Raw genomic sequence first — 26,051 nt, forward strand, 5'->3', positions numbered from 1 at the left:
GTGGTCTTGATCTCCTGACCTCGTGATCCGCCCGCCTTGGCCTCCCAAAGTGCTGGGATTACAAGCGTGAGCCACCGCGCCCGGCACTTTTCTTGATAGTATTTTTCATGCACAAAAGTTTTTCATTTTGATGGAGTCCAACTGGCCAGCCTACTTTAAAGAATTTTTTTAAACTTTTTATTATGGAAATTTCCAAACATACACAAAAGTAGAGCATGGTATGATGAAGATCCCTGAACCTGTCATGCAGCTTCACAATAACTAACACTTTGTCAATGTTGTTTCATCTGTGCCCCTGTTTTTGTTTGTTTGTTTGTTTGTTTGTTTGTTTGGGTTTGGTTTCGTTGGAATATTTTGAATCAAATAGTAGACATTGTGTCATTTCACCTGTAAATACTTCAGTATGCATCTCTAGTAAGAATTTTTTGGTTTATATAAACTCCATGTCATCATCCCATCTGACGAAATAAGCAATAATTCATTAATATCGTCTAATATTCAAATCCAAATTCAGATTTCTCCAAGGTGTCTTTTGTTTGTTTGTTTGTTTGAGATAGAGTCTCACTCAGCTACCCAGGCTGGAGTGCAGTGGCGCAATCTCGGCTTACTGCAACCACCATCTCCCAGGTTCAAGCGATTCTCCTGTCTCAGCCTCCTGAATAGCTAGGATTACAGGCGTGTGCCACCATGCCTGGCTAATTTTTGTATTTTAGTAGAGATGGAGTTTCACCATGTTGGCCAGGCTGGTCTTGAACTCCTGACCTCAGGTGATCTGCCCTCGTTGGCCTCCCAAAGTGCCAGGATTACAGGAGTAAGCCACCACACCCAGCCCAAGGTGTCTTTTTTACAGTTAGTTTATTTGGTTCAGGATCCCAATAAAAGTCACATATTGCATTTAACTGCAATGACTCTCAGGTCCCTTTTCTTTTGAGTCCCCCTCCTTCCCTGTTTATGCCACTGATTTGTTGGATAAACCACGTCATTTGCCCTGTAGAATGTCCCACATTCTGGCTTTGGCTGAGGTCACATTGCACTATTTACATACAAACAACTGATCAGCCAAAGTTGGGGGGGCGGGTCTCAGAAACAGAACAGACTTTAATAATAATAGCTAATGGCTAGGCGGCACAAACCGTGAGGCACAGGATACATATACACCAACTCATTTCATCACACAGCTAGTAAGGGGTGGAGCCAGGCTTTAACCCTGGGCAGTCTGTTTTCACCTTCTGTAAAGGATTGGGCATGGCTGTGTTCCAATAAAACTTTATTTACAAAAAAGCAGGTGGAGAGCTGGATTTGGTGCACAGACCAGCTAATCCCTCATCTACCTCACAGAGCGGCTGGAAAGGAGAAATGACAGATGGGCCGCTGCTCTGTGGACTGAACAGTGTGAAGCACCTGGGAGAGCTTGAGGGGCAGCGAACATGGTAATAAACATAAAGCTCAGAGCTCCCCGCCAAGGGTGAGCGCTTCCAGACGGAGAAGTACACTGGCCGGCCAGTCAGATGGGCATGAGTTCTGATGGAGGCTCTGCCATAGGCCGCCTGGTGACCCACGCGGGGCTGCCGTTCCTTCGGGGGTTCAACGGCATGATCAAAGACGACTTTTGTGTGTGTGTGTGTGTGTGTGTGTGTGTGTGTGTGTGTGTGTGTGTGACGGAGTCTCGCACTGTCGCCCAGGTTGGAGTGCAGTGGCGTATTCTCGGCTCACTGCAACCTCTGCCTCCCAGGTTCAAGCGATTCTCCTGCCTCAGCCTCCCCAGCAGCTGGGACTACAGACGTGCGCCACCACGCCCAGCTAATTTTTGTATTAATCAAAGACGCATTTCAACGCAGAGGAGGAAGAGCTAGCGGACCCACCCGAAGGTGCACAGTTAGGGGAGGAGCCTCTGCGGCGGCCGGAGCAGCCCACGGACATCCCCTTGAGCCCCCCAGCCCCATCCCCAAGAGTGCCGCCCCCATCCCTCTCTTGGTCCCCGCCCCCAGACCCGTCGAGCGAGCTCCCCTCCCTGAAATCCTCGCCCCATGATCTCCGGCCGGCGAGCTCCGCCCCCTGAAGTCCCCGTCCCAAGATCCGGGGCCGGCGAGCTCCGCCTCCCGAAGTCCCCGCCCCCAGATCCCCGGCCGGCATGCTTTGCGGCTGCCCTTCCGCGCGCACATGTAGGCGTTCCGAGCGGAGGCAGAGGTGAGCGCACGGACAAGCGGGAGGGACCCTTTTCCGGCCTGATGCGACCTGGTAACGCGTTCAGACTACAGAGTAGCCTAGGGGGCCCAGAGTGGAAACGTAGCGAGGACCCCTCTGCGGGGCTCCTGCAGCCCCTCCTCGCCCAGCCACCGGCGGCTGCATGATACTGTCTCCTAGGCCGACCCCGCAGCGCGATGGTCCTAGGGACGCTGGACTTTGGTCCGGACCTTTCCTTTCTTAGCCTCACTTTCCGCATTGGGAAAAAAAAGCCCGAATGATAATGATTCTTATAGGAGTTCTTGATTAAGATAGGCCAAGCGGTACCCTGCGTTTTTGTTTGCGGCAACTCATTCGTTGCTCATTAAGCACTTTTCACCGACAGGAATACAGTAAGTTTCAAAGTTAAATAATTGTGAATTTTTACTGACATATTCACGGATGAAGTGATAGGATGCCCGGGGATGTTTCAAAATAAACCAGTTGGACGGAGGTGTGAGTGGAAAGAGAAATGAAACAAGATTGGCCATGAGTTGATGGGATTGAAGTTGACGGATGTACTGTTTTGTCTACTTTGGTATATGTTTGTAATTTAGCATAACAAGTTTTCTAAAACAAAAAGTTTGCTGTGGACACCTGACAGCCTGTGCTCAAATACTATGCCTGTGTTAGTCTGCTAGAGCTGCCATGCCGAAGTGCCAGAGATTGGGTGGCCCAACCCGCAGAAATTTGTCCTCTGGGAGTTGTGGAGGCTGGAAGTTCAAGACCAAGGTGTTAACAGGGTTGGTGTCTTCTGAGACCTCCCTTCTTGGCTTGTAGGTGGTAGCCTTTTCCCTGGATCCTCACATGATCTTCCCGCTGTGCCTGTTTGCATACTAATCTCTTCTTATAAGTACACCAGTCAAATTGGATTAGGATCCATACTGATGGCCTCATTTTATCTTAATTATCTCCTTAAAGACCCTGTCTCCAAATACAGCCACAGTCTGAGGTACTGGGGGTTAGGACTTGAATATATGAACTGGGGAGGAGGAGACACAGTTCAGCCCATAACACTGTCACTTTACTAGCTTAGGATTTTGGCCAGTTAAGTTTTCACAGCTTTGAAATAGGGGTAGCTGTAGTAATTAGGTCATGGGGTTGTGAGCGTTCAATTGTTAGAGCGCTCAGAACTGAGTCTAGCATATAGTAAGCACTCAATAAATTGAACACGTTTTTCTTATAAATTGGTAATCATAGGGCTTTACCATGGGATGAGTGGAATGAGGCAGTTGGAGTGCTTGTGCCTAGCGATGGGAATAAAAGTCATTACAGCCATTATCATAAGGAATATCTGCTGCTGTACCAGACACTAAATGTTTTATATATGTTTATTCATGTGCTCATCACAGCCACCCTAGAGGTGGGCCATTACGACACACCTGTTTGGCAGATGGGGAAATTGATGCACAGAGACGGAGCTGGGATTTGAACACAGGCACTCCGGCTCTAGAGCCCACGCTCTTCACCACTATGCTGTGTTACTTTGGTTTAAAAACGTGGTGTGGCCCCTGGAGGATGTTCAGTCTGCAGGCTGACCCAGGGAAACTGGCTGACTTCTCTTTTTCTTGGCCCAGATTGTCCGCGGTGACTATACTCATGGCAGGTCCCCTGTGGCGGACCGCAGCATTTGTGCAGAGACACAGGACAGGCCTCTTGGTGGGTTCCTGTGCATGCCTGTTTGGAGCTCCAATCTCGTACCACCTCTTCCCGGATCCCGTGGTCCAATGGCTCTACCAGTACTGGCCTCAGGGCCAGCCAGCTCCGCTCCCTCCACAGCTGCAGAGCCTCTTCCAAGAGGTGCTACAGGACATAGGTGTTCCTTCAGGCCATTGCTACAAGCCCTTCACCACCTTCACCTTCCAGCCTGTGAGTGCAGGCTTCCCAAGACTCCCTGCTGGGGCTGTGGTGGGCATCCCTGCCAGTTTCTTGGGGGACCTAGTGATCAACACTGACCATCCTGTGGTCATACATGGGCATACAGTGGACTGGCGGAGCCCAGCAGGTGCCCGGCTGAGAGCTTCCCTGACCCTGTCCCGTGAAGCCCAGAAGTTCGCCTTGGCCAGGGAAGTGGTGTACCTGGAAAGCAGTACCACTGCCCTGCAGGTCCTGCTGGCCCCAGCTTGCCTGGCAGGGACCTGGGCACTGGGCGTGGGTGCCAAGTACACCCTGGGGCTCCATGCAGGCCCCATGAATTTACGGGCTGCCTTCAGCTTGGTGGCAGCAGTGGCGGGCTTTGTGGCCTACGCCTTCTCCCAGGATTCTCTCACTCATGCCCTGGAGTCCTGGCTGGACCGCCGCACGGCCTCCCTCTCTGCGGCCTATGCCTGTGGTGGAGTGGAGTTCTATGAGAAGCTTCTGTCGGGCAACCTGGCCCTGCGCAGTCTCTTGGGCAAAGAGGGGGAGAAGCTGTATACACCCAGCGGGAACATCGTCCCCAGACACTTGTTCCGCATCAAACACTTACCCTACACCACCCGCCGGGACGCTGTGCTGAAGATGTGGAGGGCGATGCTCAATCCGGGCCGCTCCTGATGGGCTCATCACAAGGACACTTCCAGCTTGTGTAGACACCACCCTGCCATTGAGTCTGGAGGGCCCTGTTGGAGCCTTATGGACCTATAGCTCAAGGCCAGAAAAATCACAGGCTTTGGAGTTAAATAGCTTAGATTGTACTATAACCACTACTTATGAACTCAGGGACTATGAGGGACTATTCAGGGACTATGAATCTGAGCCTTTGTTTCTTGAACTGTAAAGTGGAGATGATGTAAACTACCTTGCAAGACTGTAGAGTTGGGTAAGGTCATGACCATAAGGGCCCGGCACAAAGGGTGCACTGTAAATAAACAGACATCCCTCCTTCTTGGTCTTTTTTCTTTTGAGAGCATTTCACTCTGTTGCCCGGGATGGAGTGCAGTGGTGACCATAGCTCACTGCAGCCTCAAACTCCTGGGCTCAAGTGATCCACCCTCCTCAGGCTCTCAAAGTGCTGGAAGTACAGGCGTGAGCCACCTCGCCCAGCCTCCTTCTTGGTCTTAAGTGCCATCAGGCTGTGGGAGTCAGGCCACACCTCACCACCAGGGTACTTGCAGTTATGTGAACACTTTCCTACAGCGAAGAACCACCCCTCAATTTAAGTGGTGGTCAAATCCCAGATTTCCTCCACTCTGGTAGAGGTTAAAAGACTAGAGAGCCCAAGATGAGAAGTTAGTGTGGGCCTGAGAGGCTGTTTTAAGGCGAGGGGGCCTTAAGAGTTGTGTCAGTCAAGGTCCCATGGATGCAGATGGCACATTCAGGGAGAGGGAGACCAGCAAGTGCTGGGAGAGTCCCTGGACCTGAGGGGAGGGGAGGTGTTCCAGAACTCTGAGACCTGTGGCATGGGAGACTTGGCAAGAGCTTCACTCAAATGTAGAGGAAGGAACAAACCATTGTAAAACAGAGGCCCTGCAGGGAGGGAGCCCACTGGCGCCATCCAGAGCTGTCAGCCTCCCCAGGCACAGCGTGGCCAGGGCTTAGAGAGGAGAGGCAGCAAGATGGGGGTGAGCTTGGCTCGTAGGGGTCAGCGAGGAGAGCAGAGGGGTGGAGGTGGGCAGTGGGTCAGGCCTGGTCCCACTCGGGACCCAGGGGAGACTGCAGCCCTGCCCTGCTTATTTCCCTTGAGCCCTCCAGTGGTGGATGGAACCGGCCCCCGGGTTAGATCCTTGGACAGGGGACCACAGCAGGGCAAGGCGTGAGGAGAGTTGTGATCAGGGAGCCAGAACCAATTTGGCTTCATGACATGTTTTAGTTGGAGATTAGGTTTTCTGTGGGAAAGTATTTGAACACAGTGGTGGCAGTTCCTGGCAGGAGACCTGGAGAGGAGAGTGAGCCCGGGGGCTGCAGAATGCAGTGGGAATGGCACACCTCCCTGCTGGGCCCCTCACTGTGGGCTGGAGCTCAGTGTGCTGTGCCAGCTCATGGGTCCTCACACTGGACCTGAACAGGCTGAGTTCCTGAGGGCAGCACATCCTTGCTCATTCCCCAGGCCCTGGTACCTAGGGTGGCATTGGGCACGGGCTTGGAGTACATAGGTGGATGGATGAGGCAGTGGCTGGGTGAACTAGTCTTCTCTCAGGGACTTCACGGGGCCCCTTGGGGTGTCACCCACCTGCTGCTGCTGTACTTAAAGGACCACAAGGCCATGTGAGGCCACCTCATTCCTGAGCAGTACGGTCTGGGGCCTGGATTTGATGGGCTCCACCTTCTCACTGCTCCCAGCCCATCTGCTCTCAGTACTGCAGGAGCCATGATGGTTTCAGGCATTCCTGCTGATCTGCCCGAACTGTCAGTGAAGGCAGCCCCACGATGGGGAGAAATGGCTGCTTACTCAGCTCCCTCTGCTCCAAGTCACAGACCTTGTCTCCACTCACGGGCGGTTCCCAGTCCTCACTCAAGCCTTACATGCCACCCTCCAACCTTGGTGCACACATCCTCCAGCCGCGTGTGTGTGTGTGCGCACACGTGCATTGCTCCGCCTTGCTGCACTCTGCACATCCTCCAATCCTCCACAGCCTGGCTCAGGCCACCTCAGGCCCTCCCACTGAGAGCCCCCTGGCAGTGTGGCTGAGCTCTGTGTCCCTTCTTCCCCCCCACCCTCCCACTGCATGACTCACCCAGCACCCAGCCTTGGTGCTTTCCCTCCCAGTAGCTCTCGGCTCCATCCCCTTTTCTTCATTTCCACTGGGCCTCCTGACTCGTCTCCCAGTTCTCCCAGCTCCTGGAAGTGCAGGTTTGACTGGGTGACTCTCCTGCCTAAAGCCCTTTAGGGACATCCCCATGCTTTCTAGTGAAAACCGCATCTCCTGCCCATCCCGTGTCCCACTTCCCCTTGCTCTGGATCCTAGCCTCACTGCAGTTTGGTTCCTGAACTACTCTCCCCTCCTCCCCACACAGCTTTTGTGTTCGCTGTGTCCTTGATCTGGGCTGCGGTCTCACAGCCTGCCCGGTGCTCAGTTATTTATTGTTCCTCCTGCTGGAATGCCCAGGGGAACCTGTTCACTCACGCGTTGCTTCTCCCAGAGAAGCCTCCCTGTCTCACGTCAGATGCCCGTTTGTGCACTGTCATACACCCAATACCTCTTCCTCGTCCTGCTGCTGACTAATTAAGTTACCGTGGAGCTAACGGCTTAGCATCTCCTCCTCTGAAATGTAAAATCTGCAATGGCAGGATTGTGTATCTTGTTTACAGCTCTAAATTGAGGCTCTCCATAATATTTATTTTTTGCAGTTTCAGTGACTAGAAACAGTATTTTTTTCATAAATGAACAGGGCTCTAAGCTATAACAGACACAGCCCCAGCTTCCTAAAAGCCTCTGAGCAATTACAGCAAGGCTGGCTGCATTCCCTGTATGCGGCCATTCTGAATCCTATCGGACCCTGTCCTGTCTTCCCACCTTGGGACTTGCCAAGGACAGAGCCTGGCCCTAGTCATCCATGATTGCTGACATCAGTGGGGAAACCAGGACACTTCTGGGTCCCTTCCTGTAGGGCACATATTACTACCTAGGGCACCAGGGACCCTGGCTTTAGGAGATTTTTTTATAATATTACATCCCTACACACAGGCCAGAGGCTGATCTCAGAAAGGTTAAGAAACATGCTCTAGGGCTTTGTCGCTAAGTTGGGTGGTAGGCAGCTGCCTTGTAACTGTCACCCTGCACTTTTCCTTCTCCCATGCCTGCTGTGTGCCAGAATCATTAGCACTCTGTCCTAGATCCCTTGTGAATGCTGTTCTCCTGGCTTAGGCCTCGCTCCTCCCCATCCCAGGTTCATGGTTCTCTGGGTATGCACTTGCAAAGACGCCCGACATCCCAGAGCAATCATAAACAGACCCAGGACTTGGCCGACTTACAGAAAACTACAACACACAGAGACTCCCCCTCCTCAGCCCGCCCCCCCTTTGCAGGCGCGCGCGCGCGCGCGCACACACACACACACACACACACACACACACACACCTGGACACAGCCAGAACACAGGGAGGGGAGTCTCAGAGTCATGGCGCTGATGCTGGCTGTGCCCTTCACTGACCCTCCTAGCCCTGCTGCCTCAGTCCCCACCAGTGTCCACAATGCAGGGTTCCACTCAGCCTTGCCTGGAGCTGGGCGCACACACACATACACACACACACCACACACACACACAAACCTGATCCCCATGTGTGTGTAGATCACAGGCCAAGTTCCAGATCAATGTATGGGTCCTCACCTGGCGAGGCCTCCTGCCTGTCTCCTCCCCACCATGTCCCTATAGTAACATAATGGGGCCCTTATTATCCTCCAGACACTGTGCTGGGTTCTTAGAGACATTTTCTCATTTATTCCCAATTGGGGCATGTGGTTGGTAATATTATTATTTCAATTTTACAGGAAAGGGAACATCACAGAAAGGTGAAGAAATTTGCCCTAAATCATAAAACTTTGTAAGTGGCAGAACAAGGATTTGAAGCTGGCACTCTGGTTCCAGGTATCATTCTTAAAACACTAAATTTATACTGTCCTATTTAGCCTGAAAGTTTCATGCTGCAAACTTATACTGTGGACTCCATAGCCCTTTTCCTCATGCTGGGTTAGAACTAACTTTTTCAGGCTTACTATTTTTATTAGGAAAAAATAGTCACTGAGCAGAACTTCCAAGGAGACCCCTCCAGGTAACTGAAGAGAAAGGGACAACCAGCCTACCATGTTTAGTGCAGCAGGGGGAACAGGACGGAAGGGCAGTGTGTCATGGAGCTCTAGGAGGCACCAGCTGAGGAAAGGGGATCTCAGGAGGTAGGGAGAGAGCGGAGTCGGCAGCCAGCCATGGGTTCAAATCCTGGCCTACCACTTTAACAGGGAGATCTGGAACAAGTGACTTCTGGTCCTGAGTTTCCTATCTGTAAAATGGGCGCATTCCTATATATCTTTCAGAATTGTTTTGATGATGAAAGTGAAAGAAAGTTTGCAAAATATGGAGCCTGGTGAGGGTATATAGTAGGCTTTAAAAAAAGATTGATTTTCTAAATGTTAGTGCTTCTAAATGGCATAGGTGTTCAGGTCTTGGAGTTCCCGCCCAAGTACCAGCAATTTCCAGAGAACTCACTGCTGCCTAATACCGCTTTATTTTAAAGCTTTTCAAAGCCCCAGTTCAGTTAGGGCAATTTTTCAAGTGGCTATCAGTTGACATCTTTTGGAAATTACTTGGCATCAACTGAAAGCAGAGGACCCATGTGGCCTTAGGGGGAAACACCAGGCTGGAGAAGAGGGCATAAGCATGGAAGGTGGTCCTTCACACCTACTCTGTGGGGAATGTCTTTCTTTTTCTTTCTCTCTTTCTCTCTCTCTTTCTTTCTTTTTTTCTTTCTTCTTTTTCTTTTGAGAAGAGTCTCACTCAGCCTTGGCCTCCTGGACTCAATCAACCCTCCCACCTCAGCCCCCCTAGTACTGGGAATACAGGTATGCACCACCATGCCCAGCTAATTTTTTTTTTATTTTTTGTAGAGATGGGGTTTTACTCTGTTGCCTAGGCTGGTCTTGAACTTCTGCTCTCAAGAGATCCACCCACCTCAGCCTCCCAAAGTGCTGGGATTACAGGCGTGAGTCACTTCACCTGGCCCATACTAGTAATTTTAAAATACTAAAGCATTCAGTGTGAGTAAGGTTGTGGTAAAATTGATACAAGCATATGCCCTTGGTGACATTTGTGTTAGGCAGCTTCTAAGATGACCCTAGTGATCCCTGGTCCTAATATTTTTGGCCCTGGTTCATAATCCACTCCCCTTGCTCCTCTTGGTTCTAAACAATAGAATACAGCAACATTGAGGGGATATCACCTCAGTGATTAGATTACGAAAGATTATGACTTCTGTCTTGCTAAGAGACGCTTGTCTTCTTGGCTTCACATGTTTTATCTTGAAGCAAGTTGCCATGTTGGAGAGACCCACATGGCAAGGAACTAAAGGCAGCGCACAGCCAGCTAACAGCTGGGGCCCTCGGGCCATGAGGCACTGAATCTTACCAAGAACCATGTGAGCCTGGAGTAGACTCCTTCCCTACTCAAGCTTTCAGATGAGACCCCATGTATTAATCCATTCTCATGCTGCTATGAAGAAATACCCAAAACTGTGTAATTTATAAAGAAAACAGGTTTAATTAACTCACAGTTCCACATGGCTGGGGAGGCCTCAGGAAACCTACAATCATGGCAGAAAGCACCTTTTCACAGGGCGACGGGAGAGAGAATGAGTGTCAGCAGGGAAAATGGAAATAGAAGATCATCAGATCTCTTGAGAACTCACTCACTATCATGAGAACAGCACCGGGAAACCATCCCCATGATTCAGTTACCGCCTACCAGGTCCCTCCTGTGATACATAGGGATTATGGGATTACAATTCAAGATGAGATTTGGGTGGGGACACAAAGCCAAATCATAGCACCCCAGCCTCAGCCAGCACCTTCACTGCAGCCTTGAGAGCCCCTAAAGCAGAGAAGCAGCTAACCTGTGCCTGGATTCCTGACCCACGGAAATAACAAGACAGTAAATCCATGTTGTAGTAAGCCATTTGGTATGGTAACTTGGTATGCAGAAATAGATAACTCATGCTCTTTATTCATTGGCATAATGTTTTCGGAAAGCAATTGGCAAAACTTGATACAATCATTAAAGTTTATCTTTTGACCCAGTAATTTCAAACCTATGTATTTCCTAGGGCTGTAACCCCATAGAAACTGAACACTACATGCCCAAAGAGGTACATAAAAGCATTAGGTATAAATACAACAAAATAACAATAATGGAAATGTTGAATAGCCGTGACTTTGGAAGTATCCACTTGTTGAACATTGTTCAGCCATTAAAAAGTATAATTGTGAAGACTACAGTAGAAGCATGGGGAAATATTAGTTATAAATATCAAATCTTTTTTTAAAAATGAGGTACAATCTGCATGGTGATTGCAGTAATGTAAACATGGTAAAACCTAGGAGGAAATTCACAAAATTTAAAGTAGTTATGTTATAGGGGAACTTTGAGTGATTTTATGAATTCAGATAATAAGGACTTAGCACTATATATATTTACGGTAACGCATCACTTAACAACAGGGCTATGTTCTGAGAAGTGCCTTGGAAGGCAATTTCATCTTTGTGTGAACATCATAGTGTACTTACACAAACCCAGATGGCACTGTCTCCTACACACCTAGGCTAGATGGTGTCGCCTTTGCTACTAGGCTCCAAACCTGTAAAGCACGTTGTTGTGCTGAATACTGTGGGCATTTGTAACGCAATGGTAAGGATTTGTGTATCAAAACATAAAAAGTAAAAATACAGTAGTATTAATCTCATGGGACACTGTCATATACGTGGTTCCTCGCCAACTGAATGTCATTATGCAGCGAGTGACTGTGTGGAAGCATGAAGGCCTACTCAGAGGTACCCTGGACCTCCACCCTCTCCCTGCATCAAGGTGACAGATTCTGGCATCCCTGCTTCTGGCCCTGCATTCTTGGGGCATGGCCAGCCTTCTGTCTATCGGTTACTGTGGCGGCCATGAAAATGTGCCGCTCAGACCTGCTGCGGAGCGGATTTGACTGACAGCCCCAGCTGCTGTTTCTCTCCGTCCACCCGTGCTTTGCCTCCACAGGCTGCTTTCCACCAGTGATGGAGCATGGGGACAGTACTGCTGCAGGTGGATCGTGGGACTCCTCCAGTGGGTGACTGTGGCTTGAGAACTCCCCAGTGGCCTGGGCAAGCCTTTCTCAGAACTGCTCTGAAGTCTGAGGCCCGTCCTCCCTGCTCCTCCACGGGTGTCAGACCTGTACTGTGGTCTGAAGGATCTCCCTGCCTTCTCCTATCCCTTCCTTCTTTGTCCTTCACAGGCAGTTCCCCCAATATGGCTCTTACTCATGCAATCCTGTCTTTGTGTCTGATTCTCAGAGGACCTCCACTAACACGGTTACCACTCACTCAGTCAGGTGCAGTGTGAGGTCCTGGGGACACTTGCTGTGAGTACCCTCAGCCAGCTCAGAGTTCTACAGAAGAGACTGTCTGACAAGTACACCTGCAGTGACAACACGTGAGTTCAGTGCTGTGAAGATGTGTGAGGGAGCATAGAAGGAGGGCAGCCAACTCAGCCGGGATGGGAGGTAGTCAGGGAGGACTTCCCAGGAGAGGTGACCCCATTGCTGAAACCCCTACGAGTGAATGGAAGGAAGTCAACAACAATAATACCAAACACTTATTTAACACTTATTTTGTACCAAGTGCTTTACATATAAGAGCTCATAAAATTTCCACAACAATCCTATTATCCCCATCTTACAGTTGTGGAAATCAAGGCATAAAGAGGTCGAATGGCTGCTCACCAGCCAGTGCTGGGCTTGGGAACTGAACCCAGGCAGTCTGGCTCTAATGTCTGTGCCCTTAACCACTCCACCTGCACTTAGGCAAGTGAAACCGGCCACAGGAACAGCCTGTACAAAGCCAGGAATGAGATAGTTTATGTAGGCTTTATCAGTCAGGGTCCAACCAAGAGATTGAAACCACACTGTAATGTGAACAGAGAGAATTTAATATAAAGAATTATTATTCTCTAAGGAATATTATTACTATTATAACAGCAGAGGATTGGAGTGATGAGGACTGGCTTGTAAGAAGTCCAGAGTCACCTGGACTCAGAGCCACCCTAGCTTTGGATTTCTTCCCGTCTCAGCCCCCTAGAGCCCTTGCTCCCCAGAGAGCCTTGCTCCCCACTAGAAGTCAAAGGTAAGTCATAGCAATGGACCCAGACTCTTGTTATTACCCATGACATGGTTTGAATCTGTGTCCCCACCCAAATCTCATGTTGAATTGTAATCCCCAGTTTTGGATGTGGGGCCTGGTGGGAGGTGATTGGATCGTGGGGGTGGCTTCTAATGGTTTAGCACTGTCCCCCTGGTGCTGTCTCATGAGTTCTCACAAAATCTGGTTATTCAAAAGTATGTGGCACCTTCCCCTTCGCTCTCGTTCCTGCTCCAGTCGTGTAGGACATGCCTGCTTCCCCTTCACCTTCCACCATATTTGTAAGTTTCCTGAGGCCTCCCCAGAAGCCATCATGCTTCCTGTACAGCCTGTGGAACCATGAGTCAGTTAAGCCTCGTTTCTTTATAAATTACCCAGTCTCAGGTAGTTCTTTATAACAACGTGAGAATGAACTCATACAACCCACCCCTACCCCATACCTTTCCTACCCTCTCCCCAGCAGGCTGTGAGGACAGGGTGCTCATGCCAAACCCTGAAAGCATTACAAAGGCTGCAGGGCCTAAGCTGGGGCCTGGGCCTGAGGAGCAAACTGAGGAGCAGAGCCCACGTGGAGAGAGGGAGGGAGCCGGCGTCCACATGCCACATGGACAGCAGTGTCACTGCTCTATCTTCACACCCTGCGTGTTTATAGACTTCATTGTCATCATCAAATGAGACCTGCCACAGTCTAACACCTTGACGCTGGCTGGCTAGTTAAGCATGGACAGCTCACAGCCTGGCTAGAATTATGCTTGCTTTTACCCAGCCCCATCAGGTGGACACTTTCAGCTCACTGGCTCAGTTTTCCAAGACCTGAAATCAACGTCAGTGTTGAATTTTCTCTAATTTTATCTATGTGCGAAAGACCAAAGTCCTAGCCCTTTTCCCCCACAGCAGGGACACCCTCACTTTCCCAAGTCCCTGAGCTGGTCCACTTCAGAGTTAAGCACAGCAGATTGGGAAGGCCCTTCTGGTTCCACAGCTGTGAGCAGCTCTGCAGGCCTGAAGCATGCATGTCTTTGTTGATTTGCTGAGGCAGGAAGGATCTGGAATCAGAGTCCTGGAAGCCTGGAGTCCACTGAGGTGCCCTTGCCGGGAGGCAAATCTGTGGGTGCCTCTCCAGGCAGCCTCTGGCCTCAGAGCCAGACCCCCCGGGCTAAGATCCCGGCTCTGCAACTCACTGCTCTGGGCACGGCACGTTCCTGAGCTTCTCCGTGCCTCAGCTTCCCTCATATGTAAATGGGAATAATGACAGTGCCCAGCCCCTGGGGTTGGTTTGAGTGAATATTTGTAAAGCACCTTGGACAGTGCCTGGCACAGAGTTAAAGCCTAAAGAAACGGAGCATAGTTTCCATTCACCAGTCATTGCCCAAGGTGCAGTTGTCAAGCGGTGACTGAATTAGAGCTGGCCCAGGGTGATACTTTTGGAGATGTCTCAGGTGGCTGTGAGGTGAGTCAGGGTTGGCAGCACTGCCCCACACAACATTCTCAACCCCCCAGTATGGTTTTATTGATGTTGCTGACGCCCCTGCCAGCTGGGACCTCTGTAAGGGGCAGCAGTGGGCCACATCCACCTCTTCTTCCCAGTACTGGACCATGTCGCTGTTCAGGAAGTGTTTGCTGGACACATGGCCCGTGTGAGAGAAGGGAAGGGAGTGTGGCGTGTGGGGAGGCCCCAGAGGTCCTTCCCTGTCAAGGTCAGCTCAGCACACACTTCTCTGGGGGCCACATGGGAGAGGCTGCTGCGGCAAGGCCTGCAGACCCCAGTCTTGTCCCCTCTGGATTAGGCTCCTCTGAAAGGTCCCCATCACCTGGTGACATTGCTGTGGCAGCAGCTGGAGGCTGCCCTCAGCCACCGATCCCCAGGTCCGGAGCCACGTGCCCACGTCCTGACACCTGATTGTCCTGTGCTGGTCCCTGCAGATGGCCCAGCCTCGCAGTCTGGACTCCACCCCTGCAGAGGAAGCACAACCGATGTCACAGGTGCAAAGACCACTTGGGAGCTGGGCCACAGCTTCCCATCCTGGCCCGTTAGTGCCTCCCTCTCCTAAGCCTGGAAACCCTTCACTTCCTCTACTTCCTAACAACTCCTGTTGGAGCCATTTTGAATGCGGCCCTAAGGCTCTCCCTGTCAGCCAAATGGGTGTCAGAAGCCATCTGTGCCTGAGCTGGTGGCAGCTGCTGGGAAAATGCTTGCATCCATATGAATCGATTTTGTTCTGCCTCCTAAGATCTTCAGTTGAGCAAGGGGAGATTTGCTGAATTATTCAGAGGTTGCATTAACCTGGGGAAGGCTGAACTGACAGCCCAGCAAAGGGCAGGAGGAAGAAAGCCTGGACACAGCTGGAGAGGTCCACCCAGCGTGAAGGCCCGTGGCCCGAGGAGGGAGCCGTGAGGTGTAGCCCAGGCCACGTCCCCAGGCGAGCAGCAGCTCCCACCAACCCCTGACGAGGTCGGCGCTGGATTGGCCCTCCACAGAGGTGGCAGAGTTGGCTTTTGGTGCCTCACCTGAGGTGAAGCTTCCCTTTGGCCTGTTCTGCCCAGCTCCACGCTGGAACTTCTTTCAGGGAACAACATCCCAGCTCCCACACAGTGCCTCAGGCTGTTTCCTCACCTTCTCATTCAGCCGCCATGAATCCTTTAGAGAAAGGCAGGCAGGCTGGGCGTGGTGGCTCACGCCTGTAATCCCAGTACTTTGGGAGGCCAAGGCAGGTGGATCACTTGAGGTCAAGAGTTTGAGACCAGCCTGGCCAACATGGTGAAACCCCGTTTCTACTAAAAGTACAAAAATTAGCCGGGTGTGGTGGCACCTGTAATCCCAGCTACTCTGAAGGCTGAGGTGGGAGAATCGCTTGAACCCGGGAGGCAGAGGTTGCAGTGAGCCGAGATCACGCCACTGCACTCCAGCCTGGGTGACAAAACGAGATTGTCTCAAAAAAAAGGCAGGGATTTGTCCCCAGGTCCATGTGGAAAGCAGTGGCTCAGAGAGGTAAGGTCCACTACACAAAGCTGCAGGCGGTGGGGCCGGCATGGGGACCTGTGGCATCCGCACGTAAAGCCGGTGCTGTTTCCTTGTCCAGGTTGTGTCCACAGTGAGGAGGTAGGGGGTCACAGGTCAAGGCCGTGGCCGCAGTGTGGAGGTAGGGGGTCACAGGTCAAGGCCGTGGCCGCAGTGAGGAGGTAGGGGGTCACAGGTCAAGGCCATGGCCGCAGTGAGGAGGTACGGGGTCACAGGTCAAGGCCGTGGCTGCAGTGAGGAGGTAGGGGGTCGCAGGTCAAGGCCGTGGCTGCAGTGAGGATGTACAGGGTCACAGGTCAAGGCCGTGGCCACAGTGAGGAGGTAGGGGGTCACAGGTCAAGGCCGTGGCCGCAGTGAGGAGGTAGAGGCCACAGCAGCACCTTTTTGTGGAGCAGCAAAGCCCCCTGGAGACCCTGGGGTGCCCCGCCCTGTAGTAGGGTGCTTTTGGGGAGTGGATTTGACGCAGTAGCACAGAGGGCACTCAGGAGCCCTGAATGGGCATCTCAGTCATGCGGTCACTGTTCTGTCCTCATATGACAGAGCTGGCCAGAGGCCTTACTGCTAAAGATCGGTCTCTCCTAAAACTTCCTCCAAGGAGAGGAAGATGCAGAGTGAAGTTGGGTCAGGTTTTGGAGAAGGAGCGTCTGCACTACCTGGCCCTTGTTAAATGCAATCTCAGGCTGGCCTGGGAGCCACTCAGACTGTCCACAGGCAAGACCCAGAGGCTGCTGTCTGCACAAGCTTCTCTCTGAGCTGACCTGTGTGTGCCCTAGAGGTCAAGATTCACTACTTTTAGGGAAGCCAACACTGAGGCTAACATTCTCTGAATACCTGAGGGCAGAGCCTCTCAAGCCCATGCAACCCCTTCTGAAGGAAAAGGCCTCAGCCACACCTGAAGCAAAAGGCTCCTGCAGGTGCCACGTGACCCACCTACATGACCACTGCCCACCAGCTGGAGTCACAGAAGACACCCATACACATCACACATATCACACACAAACATACCACATACCACACACATCACATGCCACAAACATCCAACACACAAACATACCACATACACCACACATCACATACACGTCACACATGCCACACACATCACACAAGCCACACACACACGACACACAAACACCACATACACCACATACCACATACACATCACACATACCACACACATCACACATACCATACACAAACACCACACACAACATACCACACACACAGCACACACATACTGCATACACATACCACATAACCACATATGCACAACACATACCACATACACACACCACATGCCACACACATCACACATACCACACACACGCAACATGCCACACAACACACCACACACAACATACCATGCACACACACAACAAACACATATACACATCACACATACCACACGTGCAACATACTACAGCTGTGCAGTATACCATACACACCATACCTCCACACACACCACTCACCTCACACCTCACACACACACACATCCACACACACACACACACCCCTCAGGCAGCATTTGGAAGTCCAGCCTAAATAAGGGTGATGTTAACTCACTGCCCCACCAGATTCTCGGCATATCTGAAGCAGAGGTGCGGGGAGAGTGGGTCAGCTCTTAGTAGGGCCTTAGGGCCCCTCAGAGACAGCAGGGCTGGAGTTTAGTGCAGGAGCGGACTCTGCCCTGGACCCTGTGCGTGCAACAGTGCTGTTGGCCGGGCACTGTCCCCATCCTCCTCCTGGCCCCTTTGAAGGTAGGTGTGGCCGCATGACTGCTCTGGCCGGTGGATTTGATATGCGCAGGGTCACTTCCCCACGAAAGCATTTGAGAGCCAAGGTGCCCTTCTCTGTCTTACATGCCCCTGATGGGACCCCAGACCTTGGGCCCCCAGTGAGGATGGCGGAGAGCAGAGCCCACTGCATCATGGGCCTGTGGCAGGACCGTAAATAAGCCTCTGTACTTTTAAGGCCCAGATTTGGGGGTTGTTACCACAGCATCACCTACCCCAGCCTGCTCCCATGCCACGCTTAGGAGCCAAACCACCACAAGGGCTCTCTCACTCTATTTGGACAATTCATGTCATTTGGGCACTAAGCTAGAAGGACGTGTGGAGTGGCTCATTAAGCAGAGGTGAGAATTCTGCTCCTGGGAGGCAGCACTGCAAATTTTTAATGCTTGGGTCTTTACAGCTCAGTGTCAGCGGATACGGCAAAGCCCTTCTGAGAAACAAACATCAGGCAATGATTGTGCAACACAGAGCTGCTAAAAATGCTTCATTTCTGGGTAGGAAAGAGTCTCTTTGTGTCCTTCCTTTTTTTCCATTGAAAGAGCATAAGCTCAACGAAGGTGACAGCCCCGGAATGTGGACAAATGGGACTGGGAAAACGCAATGTCTTCATTCTCTATCCCTCCCCCACCTTTCACACCCAGCCCTTTGAAAAGCAGAAAGCAATGCACAGATGTAAGGAGCTGTTTTCATTCTTGTGGTTACAAGCCCTCCCCTCTGTTCCCATGGCAGCCTGGCACACTCTGCCATGCACTTTTCACACTGCATTTTGTCTGGTTCCTTGTCTGTCTCTCCCAACTGGGCTGTGAATGTCTCGCAGGCAGGGCCTGGCCTTCCTTCTTGCATCCTGGGCACCTCGCTGGGCACCTGGTCCGCTGGAGTGCCCAGTGACTGATGAGTGGGTGGGGGGTATGGCAGATGGAGCAAGGGCAGAGAGGCGGGGAGGAAGCGCCATGCAGGGAGGCCTGCGGGCTGAGAATCCAATCCAAAAGCATTTTGTGAGCACCTGCTGTGTACAAGTCACAGCGCAAGGCTCTGGGGAAAAGTCCAGATTTGTAAGACATATTTATCAGTTTATAAATACTCTCATATATGTTATTTTTTTGAACTTCACAGCACCCTGGGGTAGTAAATTGTACACAGTTGATCCTCTTTTGAGAGTGGATTTTCAGAGTTTATGTGGTGTGTAGCAAAAATGGCAGTGGCCTTGACCGTGCATCTTGCTTTGAGTCCTGGCATTGCCCCCATCCAGCTGTGTGGCCTTGGGAAGCCTCAGCAGCAAAAGAAGTGGACTGGCTCTGCAGGGGCCCACTGTGAGCATGGCCCAGCCTGGCCTGAAACCTAGGACTGTTTGATTTACCCAACAAAAGATGTGCAGCTGCCCTGAGTCTGTGGGCAAGCTCAGACCTCAGGGGTGAGCCAGACCAGGGAGAGGCACAAGGGGCTGTGACCACCTCATCTCTGTGGCTGCAGACCATCCTACAGGGCCTGGCCCAGGAGCCATGCGTGAATTAATGCATGAGTGAGGTATAGGCAGCCTGAATGGGGACAGTGTTCAGAAATCCCAGCCGTTCAAAAGCATGAGGGCAGAGCTCAATCCTCAGGGATTAAACTAGAACCAAGGATGAGTGTAGCTGGGTGGCAGCTGTTGAGGTCATTATTGAGGGTACTGTAAACCCCAGTAGGACTAGACCTGGGGAGAAGGTCTATTGCTGGTATTATCATTTGTCACGGACCTCATGGTGACCATGGTGTGGGGGCATTGCTTCACACAAACCTGCCACATCTCTACCACCAATCCTTCATTTATTAGCACACATTTATCGAACATCTGCTATGTGCCAGGCTCTGTTCTAGGCCCTAGAGAAATCACAATGGATAAAAATGCCTGCTCTTATATTCTAGTGAGAGGCACAGCCAATAAGCAAGGAATAAGTCATTATAGAACATCCAGGATGATAAGCAGGGCAGCAGTGGGACAAGGGGTGGAAAGGGCTGGGTATAGGGGGCAGATGCATTTCTCAACAGTGTGGCCAAGGACAGCCTCCACTGAGAAGCTGACAATGGAGCAAAGAGGAAGTGAACCAAGTGGAAATCCCGGGAAGGAGCATTCCAGGCAGAGGGGAGACAAGGGCAGAGGCCCTGAGGCAGAAGTGGGCCTGGCACATTTGAAGTTGGAGCAGGGAGGTGGTGAGGAGAAGTGGAAAGGATGTTAGGGAGGTGGGGGAAGGGGCCAGATTGTATAGGGTCTTGTGAAGGATGGACAGGGGTTTTCCCCGCCTTTGTCTGAAGCTTTTGTTCTAGCTTCACTCTGCTATTGAAATCGATTGTCTCTCCAGCTACTCCCATCTCTGAGGGAAGCACCCTGCCCTGGAGAAATTCTCACATGGCCAGACACAGACCTGGCTGACCAGCTGCAGGCTGGTGCTGACAGTTCCAGCACACCTTGGCTTCCTCAGGATATCCAAAGGTACAGTTCCCAGAGGTGCCGGTCACACTCAACTTGCCTTGAATTGAACCACAACAAGACACGGAACCAAACTCCTAAACAGGACTGCGGAGTCAGGGTCTGCCTCCACTTCCTGTCTCCACATGTGCCTGCCTTAGGGATCCACCTCTGTAGAAGTACAGGCTATTTGGTTAGGTGCTGTGGCTCATGCCTGTAATCCCAGCACTTTGGGAGGCCAAGGCTTGTGGGTCACTTGAGCCTAGGAATTTGAGATCAGCCCAGGCAACAGAGTGAAACCCCATCTCTACTAAAAATATAAAAATTACCCGGGCGTGGTGGTGTGTACCTGCTCAGGAGGCTGAGGGGGGAGAATTGCTTAAACCTAGGAGGTGGAGGTCACAGTGAGCTGAGATGGAGCCACTGCACTCCAGCCTGGGCAACAGAGAGACTCTATCTAAAAAAAAAAAAACAAAAAACGAAGTCCAGGCTGTCCTTTCTTACCTCCAGATATTTGCACATGTTGTTCCCTCTGCCTAAAGCACTGCAGGCCCCCCTTCCCAGAAAACTGCTTGATTCCTCACCCCTCCCCTCTGTCTGTGCTGTCATGGCTCCCTCAGCTTCCTCTGTCTCTCTTACCCTGGATTCCTTGCTTTCTGTCTCCGTCCTCTTCACAGCAACCTCACTGAGGGTTTCCCCTCCACCCTCTGAAGGTTCACTGAAATGAACCAATACTAGACAGATTAAAGGCATGCAAATGTATGAATGTGCAAGTATGCACAGGAGCCATACAAAATATGAGGCTCAAAGAAGGGCCAGATGGCTGGAGCTTAAATAGCACCCTCTTCATAGGGGAGAGGGAGGTGGGGGAACATAGGCAATTTTGAGGCATAATAAATTATTTTTAGGGGAAATGAATGAGCCTAAAAAACAGACAATAGCCTGGGATGAAGTTCCTCTGAGCTCCAGGGGAGGCGAAGCCAACTTGCAGGAAGGTGAGGGGCGGAACTTCACAGTGAACAAAGGTTGCCTTATTATGCAGGCAAAGTCTCCCCGGTAATCTCTTGGAGCAGCCTTCAGAAGAACAGATGAAAAGTCTGCCTGGGTGTGGTAGCAACTTTTATTCTTTTCTCTTCTCCCGTGGCTAATCTTTCCGGTTATTTGATGAGATTCCTAGGAAGGGGGTCAAAGTGTTCCTTCTGGAGGGAACTTCAGAGAGATGCCCTCTCTGCACAGGTGGGGGAAGAAACAAGAGAAGGCTAGGAAGTCTTTGGTTCTGAGACCGCTTCTAAGGCCTTCTAACTTCCTTTCATTTAAAAGTGCTCAGTACACCGAAGCACCATACTTTGAGGTATAATTTTCTGAGCCCCAGCAGGTTGCACACAGGTGCCAAGACATTCTGGCTGAACAACAGGAGGTAAGGAAGCAAGTTATTGGCTCACTGGTTCTAATGACCAAACTTCAGGGTGAAGAGGAACCTAGGATGGAAGTGAAACAGCAGATGAGGGTCTTCTCCTAAGTGGCTTGAGGTGATCTGTGAAAATGGTTCGCTATTCATTTGGCCCAGAAAACCCTACTAAATCTTGCAAACCAAGATGTTTCCATCTTTGTGTTCACTTTAAGAACATTCGTGAGGCCGGGCGTGGTGGCTCACGCCTGTAATCCCAGCACTTTGGGAGGCCGAGGTGGGTGGATCACCTGAGTTCAGGAGTTCGAGACCAGCCCACCCAACATGGTGAAACCCCGTCTCTACTAAAAATATAAAAATTAGCCAGGCGTGGTGGTGGGCACCTGTAATCCCAGCTACTTGGGAGGCTGAGGCAGGAGAATTGCTTGAACCCAGGAGACGGAGGTTGCAGTGAGCCAACATGGTGCCACTGCACTCCAGCCTCGGCGACAGAGTGCAACTCTGTCTCAAGACAAAAAAAAAGGACACTTGTGAAACTGCCCAGGTCATCAAAGGTGTGCATATACGAAAAGCCACGAAGTGTCTGAATGATGTCACTTTACAGAGACAGTGTGTACCTGTATTAGTTCGTTTTCACACTGCCATAAAGAACTGCCCCAGACTCGGTAATTTATAAAGGAAAGAGGTTTGACTCACACAGTTCAGCATGGCTGGGGAAGCCTCAGGAAACTTATGTTCATGGCAGAAGGCGAAGGGGAAGCAAGGACTTATTCACAAGATGGCAGGAAGGAGAAGTGCCAAGCGAAGGGGGAAGAGCCCCTTATAAAACCATCAGCTCTCGTGAGAATTCACTCACTATCACAAGCACAGCATGGGGGAACCGCCCCCATGATCCAATCCCCTCCCACTGTTGCAGGACTTTTCCTTAGTTCAGCTAAAGACAGGGCTCTTTGTCTCACAGCTACGAAAATTCAGGCTCACAGACAATTTGAATGGTGAGTAAGACAGGGTTCCACTGTCTTGCTAGGCTAGAGTCCCTGCTAGAGTGCTTCCCACCCGCAGCTGGAATCCCAGGTTCCACACAGGAAGAGCAGGGGCCAGGCTCCTCCCCACTGCAAATGGAGTGAACTTCCCAAGGCTCCACCCCAGGGTGCAAGCCAGTTGGAGTTTTTCCAGGGACCCCCTCCCACCTGGCTGTCTCACCACGAGTTCACTCCCCTAACACGTGGGGATTACAATTCAGATTACAATTCCAGATGAGATTTGGATGGGGACACAGAGCCAGACCATATCAGGGCCGTTCCGACGTTACAATGGGGGAGTTGGTAGTGCCCAGGCCAAGAAGTGAGGCTGGACACAAGGTCAGTGGTCCAGGAAGAGTGCTGAGTTTTTGTTGCACTAGCGTAAAAATGCAGAGAGCAATGCTGAACTTAAGGGTTTAGATGTAGATTCTTTGGTCATTGAGCACATCCAGGTGAATAAAGCACCTAAAATGCCCCTCCAGACTTACAGAGCTCATGGTTGATTAACCCACACATGAGCTCTCCCTGCCACATCGAGATCATCCTTACTGAAAAGGAACAAATTGTTCCTAAACTAGAAGAGGAGGTTGCCCAGAAGAAAAAGTTATCGCAGAAGAAACTAAAGAAACAAAAACGTACGGCTCTGGAATAAATTCAGCATAAAATAAATGCAATTAAAAGGAAACAGAAAGAAAGAAGGAACAGGAAACAGGAATGGGAACAGGAGGTGGGTGTACTTGGGGCATGGATCGTGGGAGGGAACAAGCAGGAAGCTGGGCGCCATGGGAATCTGCAGGCCAGTGGCTTTCAAGGTGAGGCCAGTATCATTGTTTCTTTCAGTTTACTCTCGTTGGGAGCCTGAGAGTTCCCATGGCATTGTCCTTGGCTTTCCGGGACATTTCAAGCAATGGTCAACTCGAGCTTGTCCACATGGAGAGAATGCCCCATCTCCATACGCCAGGCAGGTACCAAGTTAGGTCTTCTGATATCTATTCTCCTTTAATCCTCACAACACTGCAATGGGGAGATTCTCTGCTTTGCAGATGAGAAAAATGAGACTTATGGAAAGGTTAAGGGTTAAGAACTTACCCACAGTTGCACCCACCATCGGGCCATGTTTCAAAAGGCAGCATCAACTGCAAAGGCCATGATCTTTTCTCTTTACTTCTGCTTCCCAGATTCAATGACAAGACCTGGCCTATGGTAAAATGGAAACACCATTTTCTAGGTCTCCTGGCTCCTAGGCAAGTGCTCACTTCACTAAAGGCAGTTCTTCCTGTGGATTTCTGTCCTAGGAGGTCCACATGTCTTTGTTTTTCTCTGCAGCTGTCTCGGCCTCTTTCGTGAATAGGTAACCTTCCTTTTTCTGGCTGTTTTGAGATCTTTACATGCATGCATTTGTAATTCCCTCAGGCCAGGCCTGTGCTGGCGACCGGGATCACAGGGAGGATGCTGTCCCTAAAAGGCTCACAGCCTTCTCTTCTCTGACTCGCCACAGGCCTGACTGATCCTGGGGCAGGAGAGCCAAGGACAGAGGTGGAGGCAGGAGGGCAGGAATGTGTGGTGACCTGGTAGTTCTGAAACAGCAGGTTATTCCTCCCCCATCCCTCCAACCTCCTTTTCCCTTTATTCCTTTTTTCTCCCTATTTATGCTGCTGTGTCCTTTGCCCCAGGGAAGAGGTATGAGAGCAGAAAGCAGAAAAAAGCAGTTGCTTCCTGGCTTTTGTTTTCCAAGCCTTCCTAGAGCCGTAGGGGAACAGAAAGTTACTTGGGCTTGGACAAAAGATCTAGGAGAAAACAACAGGAGCAAAAGAGAGGAAGTTGAGCCCAGGCTAAGGTTCCTGGGGCTGGGTGAAGGGAAAAAGGTGAAAAGTGGGTTCTGGGTCCTGCCTCCTAACTGAGGCCCTGGGAGGTGGCAAGACCGCGGGTGGGTTGAGGGGACTGAGAGCAGAGGGAGCCTGGCCCTCATTTCCCTAGGGGGTGGGGAGCCCGGTTGGGGGTGGGGTGCAGAGAGCTGAATAGAACTCTCCTTACCTGTTCTTTCAGAAAGTCCAGTGTCCCAGCGCAGTGACAAGGTCACAGAGGGGTTCCAGTGAATCCCAGTGTAACCGCCCAATGGGTTCACCTTGCTAGCTGCCTAGACAGAGCCGATTTATCAAGACAGGAGAATTGCAATGGAGAAAGAGTAATTCACGCAGAGCCAGCTGGGCGGGAGACCAGGAGTTTTATTATTACTCAAGTCCGTCTCTATTATTACTAAAATCAGAGTTTTTAAAGATAATTTGGCAGATAGGAAGGCTTGGGAAGTGGGGAGTGCTGATTGATCAGATTAGAGATGGAATCAGAGAGGATCAAAGTGAGCTTTTCTTGCTGTCTTCTGTTCCTGGGTGGGATAGCAGAACTGGTTGAGTCAGATTACCGATCTAGTTTCTCAGCTGATCCATTGAATGCAGAATCTGCAAAATATCTCAAGCACGGATCTTAGGTTTTACAATAGTGCTGTTATCCTCAGGAGCAATTCGGGGAGGTGCAGACTCTTGGAGCTGGAGGCTGCATGACCCCCAAAATGTAATTTCTCATCCTGTAGCTAATTTGTTAGTCCTGCAAAGCCGGGCTGGTCCCCAGGCAAGAACTGATTTTGTTTCATAGTCAAACCATGAACTGAATTCCTTCCCAAAGTTAGTTTGGCCTATGCGCAGGAATGAATAAGGACAGCTTAAACATTAGAAGCAAGATGGAGTCGGTTAGGTCTGATTTCTTTCACTGTCATCATTTCCTCAGTCATAATATTGCAAAGGCAGTTTCACCAACGTAACAAGTGAAGGGGTCCCACCATCAGGAATGTGGGGCCTCTTCATGGGGACTCCTTGGCTGCTGGCTGCTGGCTGCTGCCCAGGAGCATCTCAGCAGTGAGTGAGATGGTGCTTATGAGGACAGATGACAAAGAGGATTGGTGGCTCCTATGTCTTGGCACTACATAAGAGTTCTTTTGTTCACCCACCTTGCCCTAGGACATAATCCCAGGGAAAGGGCAGGAGAGAACCCTGAAATGACTAAAATTAAGTTACTACCACTTTTTGGTGGAATTGGAGTTCAAAATAAAAATGTAAAAATTCATGCAAAATAAAGTTACTTTTCTTATTCACCTGAGTCAGAGACAAGCAAAAATGCCATGGGAGCAGGGGAAAAGGGCATAAAGATTGCACTGGGTGGTTGGGGAGTGTGATTGCAGAAGGCTTCCTGGAGGAGGTGAGGCTGAATTGAACATTTTAAGGTTCTTAATATGTATGCTAATTTAGATTTCCAATAGTGTCAGAGCTCCTGCTCTAAACAAAACAGTCCCC

General features: G+C 50.8%; 1 protein-coding gene across 3 annotated transcripts; it reads left to right on the forward strand.

Annotated features, from left to right (window-relative positions):
- The first annotated feature begins 2,134 nt into the window (after positions 1-2,134).
- On the forward strand, positions 2,135-18,317 carry TMEM177 (transmembrane protein 177). 3 transcript variants are annotated; one of them, XR_009211880.1, is made up of 3 exons: positions 2,135-2,187; positions 8,634-8,730; positions 18,235-18,317. XR_009211880.1 is itself a non-coding variant. In XM_032145928.2 (2 exons), exon 2 carries the CDS (start codon positions 3,823-3,825, stop codon positions 4,756-4,758), a length of 936 nt encoding a protein of 311 aa, XP_032001819.1. In that variant the 5' UTR covers positions 2,144-2,187; positions 3,801-3,822; the 3' UTR covers positions 4,759-5,088. The 3 variants fall into 3 exon arrangements, 2 of the variants coding, with proteins under 2 accessions (XP_032001819.1, XP_032001820.1); XM_032145928.2 differs by lacking the exons at positions 8,634-8,730; positions 18,235-18,317 and adding an exon at positions 3,801-5,088 and having other exon boundaries at positions 2,144-2,187; XM_032145929.2 differs by lacking the exons at positions 8,634-8,730; positions 18,235-18,317 and adding an exon at positions 3,801-5,088 and having other exon boundaries at positions 2,163-2,238.
- Positions 18,318-26,051: the final 7,734 nt, after the last annotated feature.

Source organism: Hylobates moloch, unplaced genomic scaffold (genome assembly GCF_009828535.3).
Source record: "Hylobates moloch isolate HMO894 unplaced genomic scaffold, HMol_V3 SCAFFOLD_24, whole genome shotgun sequence".
NCBI classification, from domain to species: Eukaryota; Metazoa; Chordata; class Mammalia; order Primates; family Hylobatidae; genus Hylobates; species Hylobates moloch.

Bases quoted from the DNA above. Each gene is read 5' to 3' on its own strand.
- TMEM177 (XM_032145928.2), top strand. From the start codon at position 3,823: ATGGCAGGTCCCCTGTGGCGGACCGCAGCATTTGTGCAGAGACACAGG.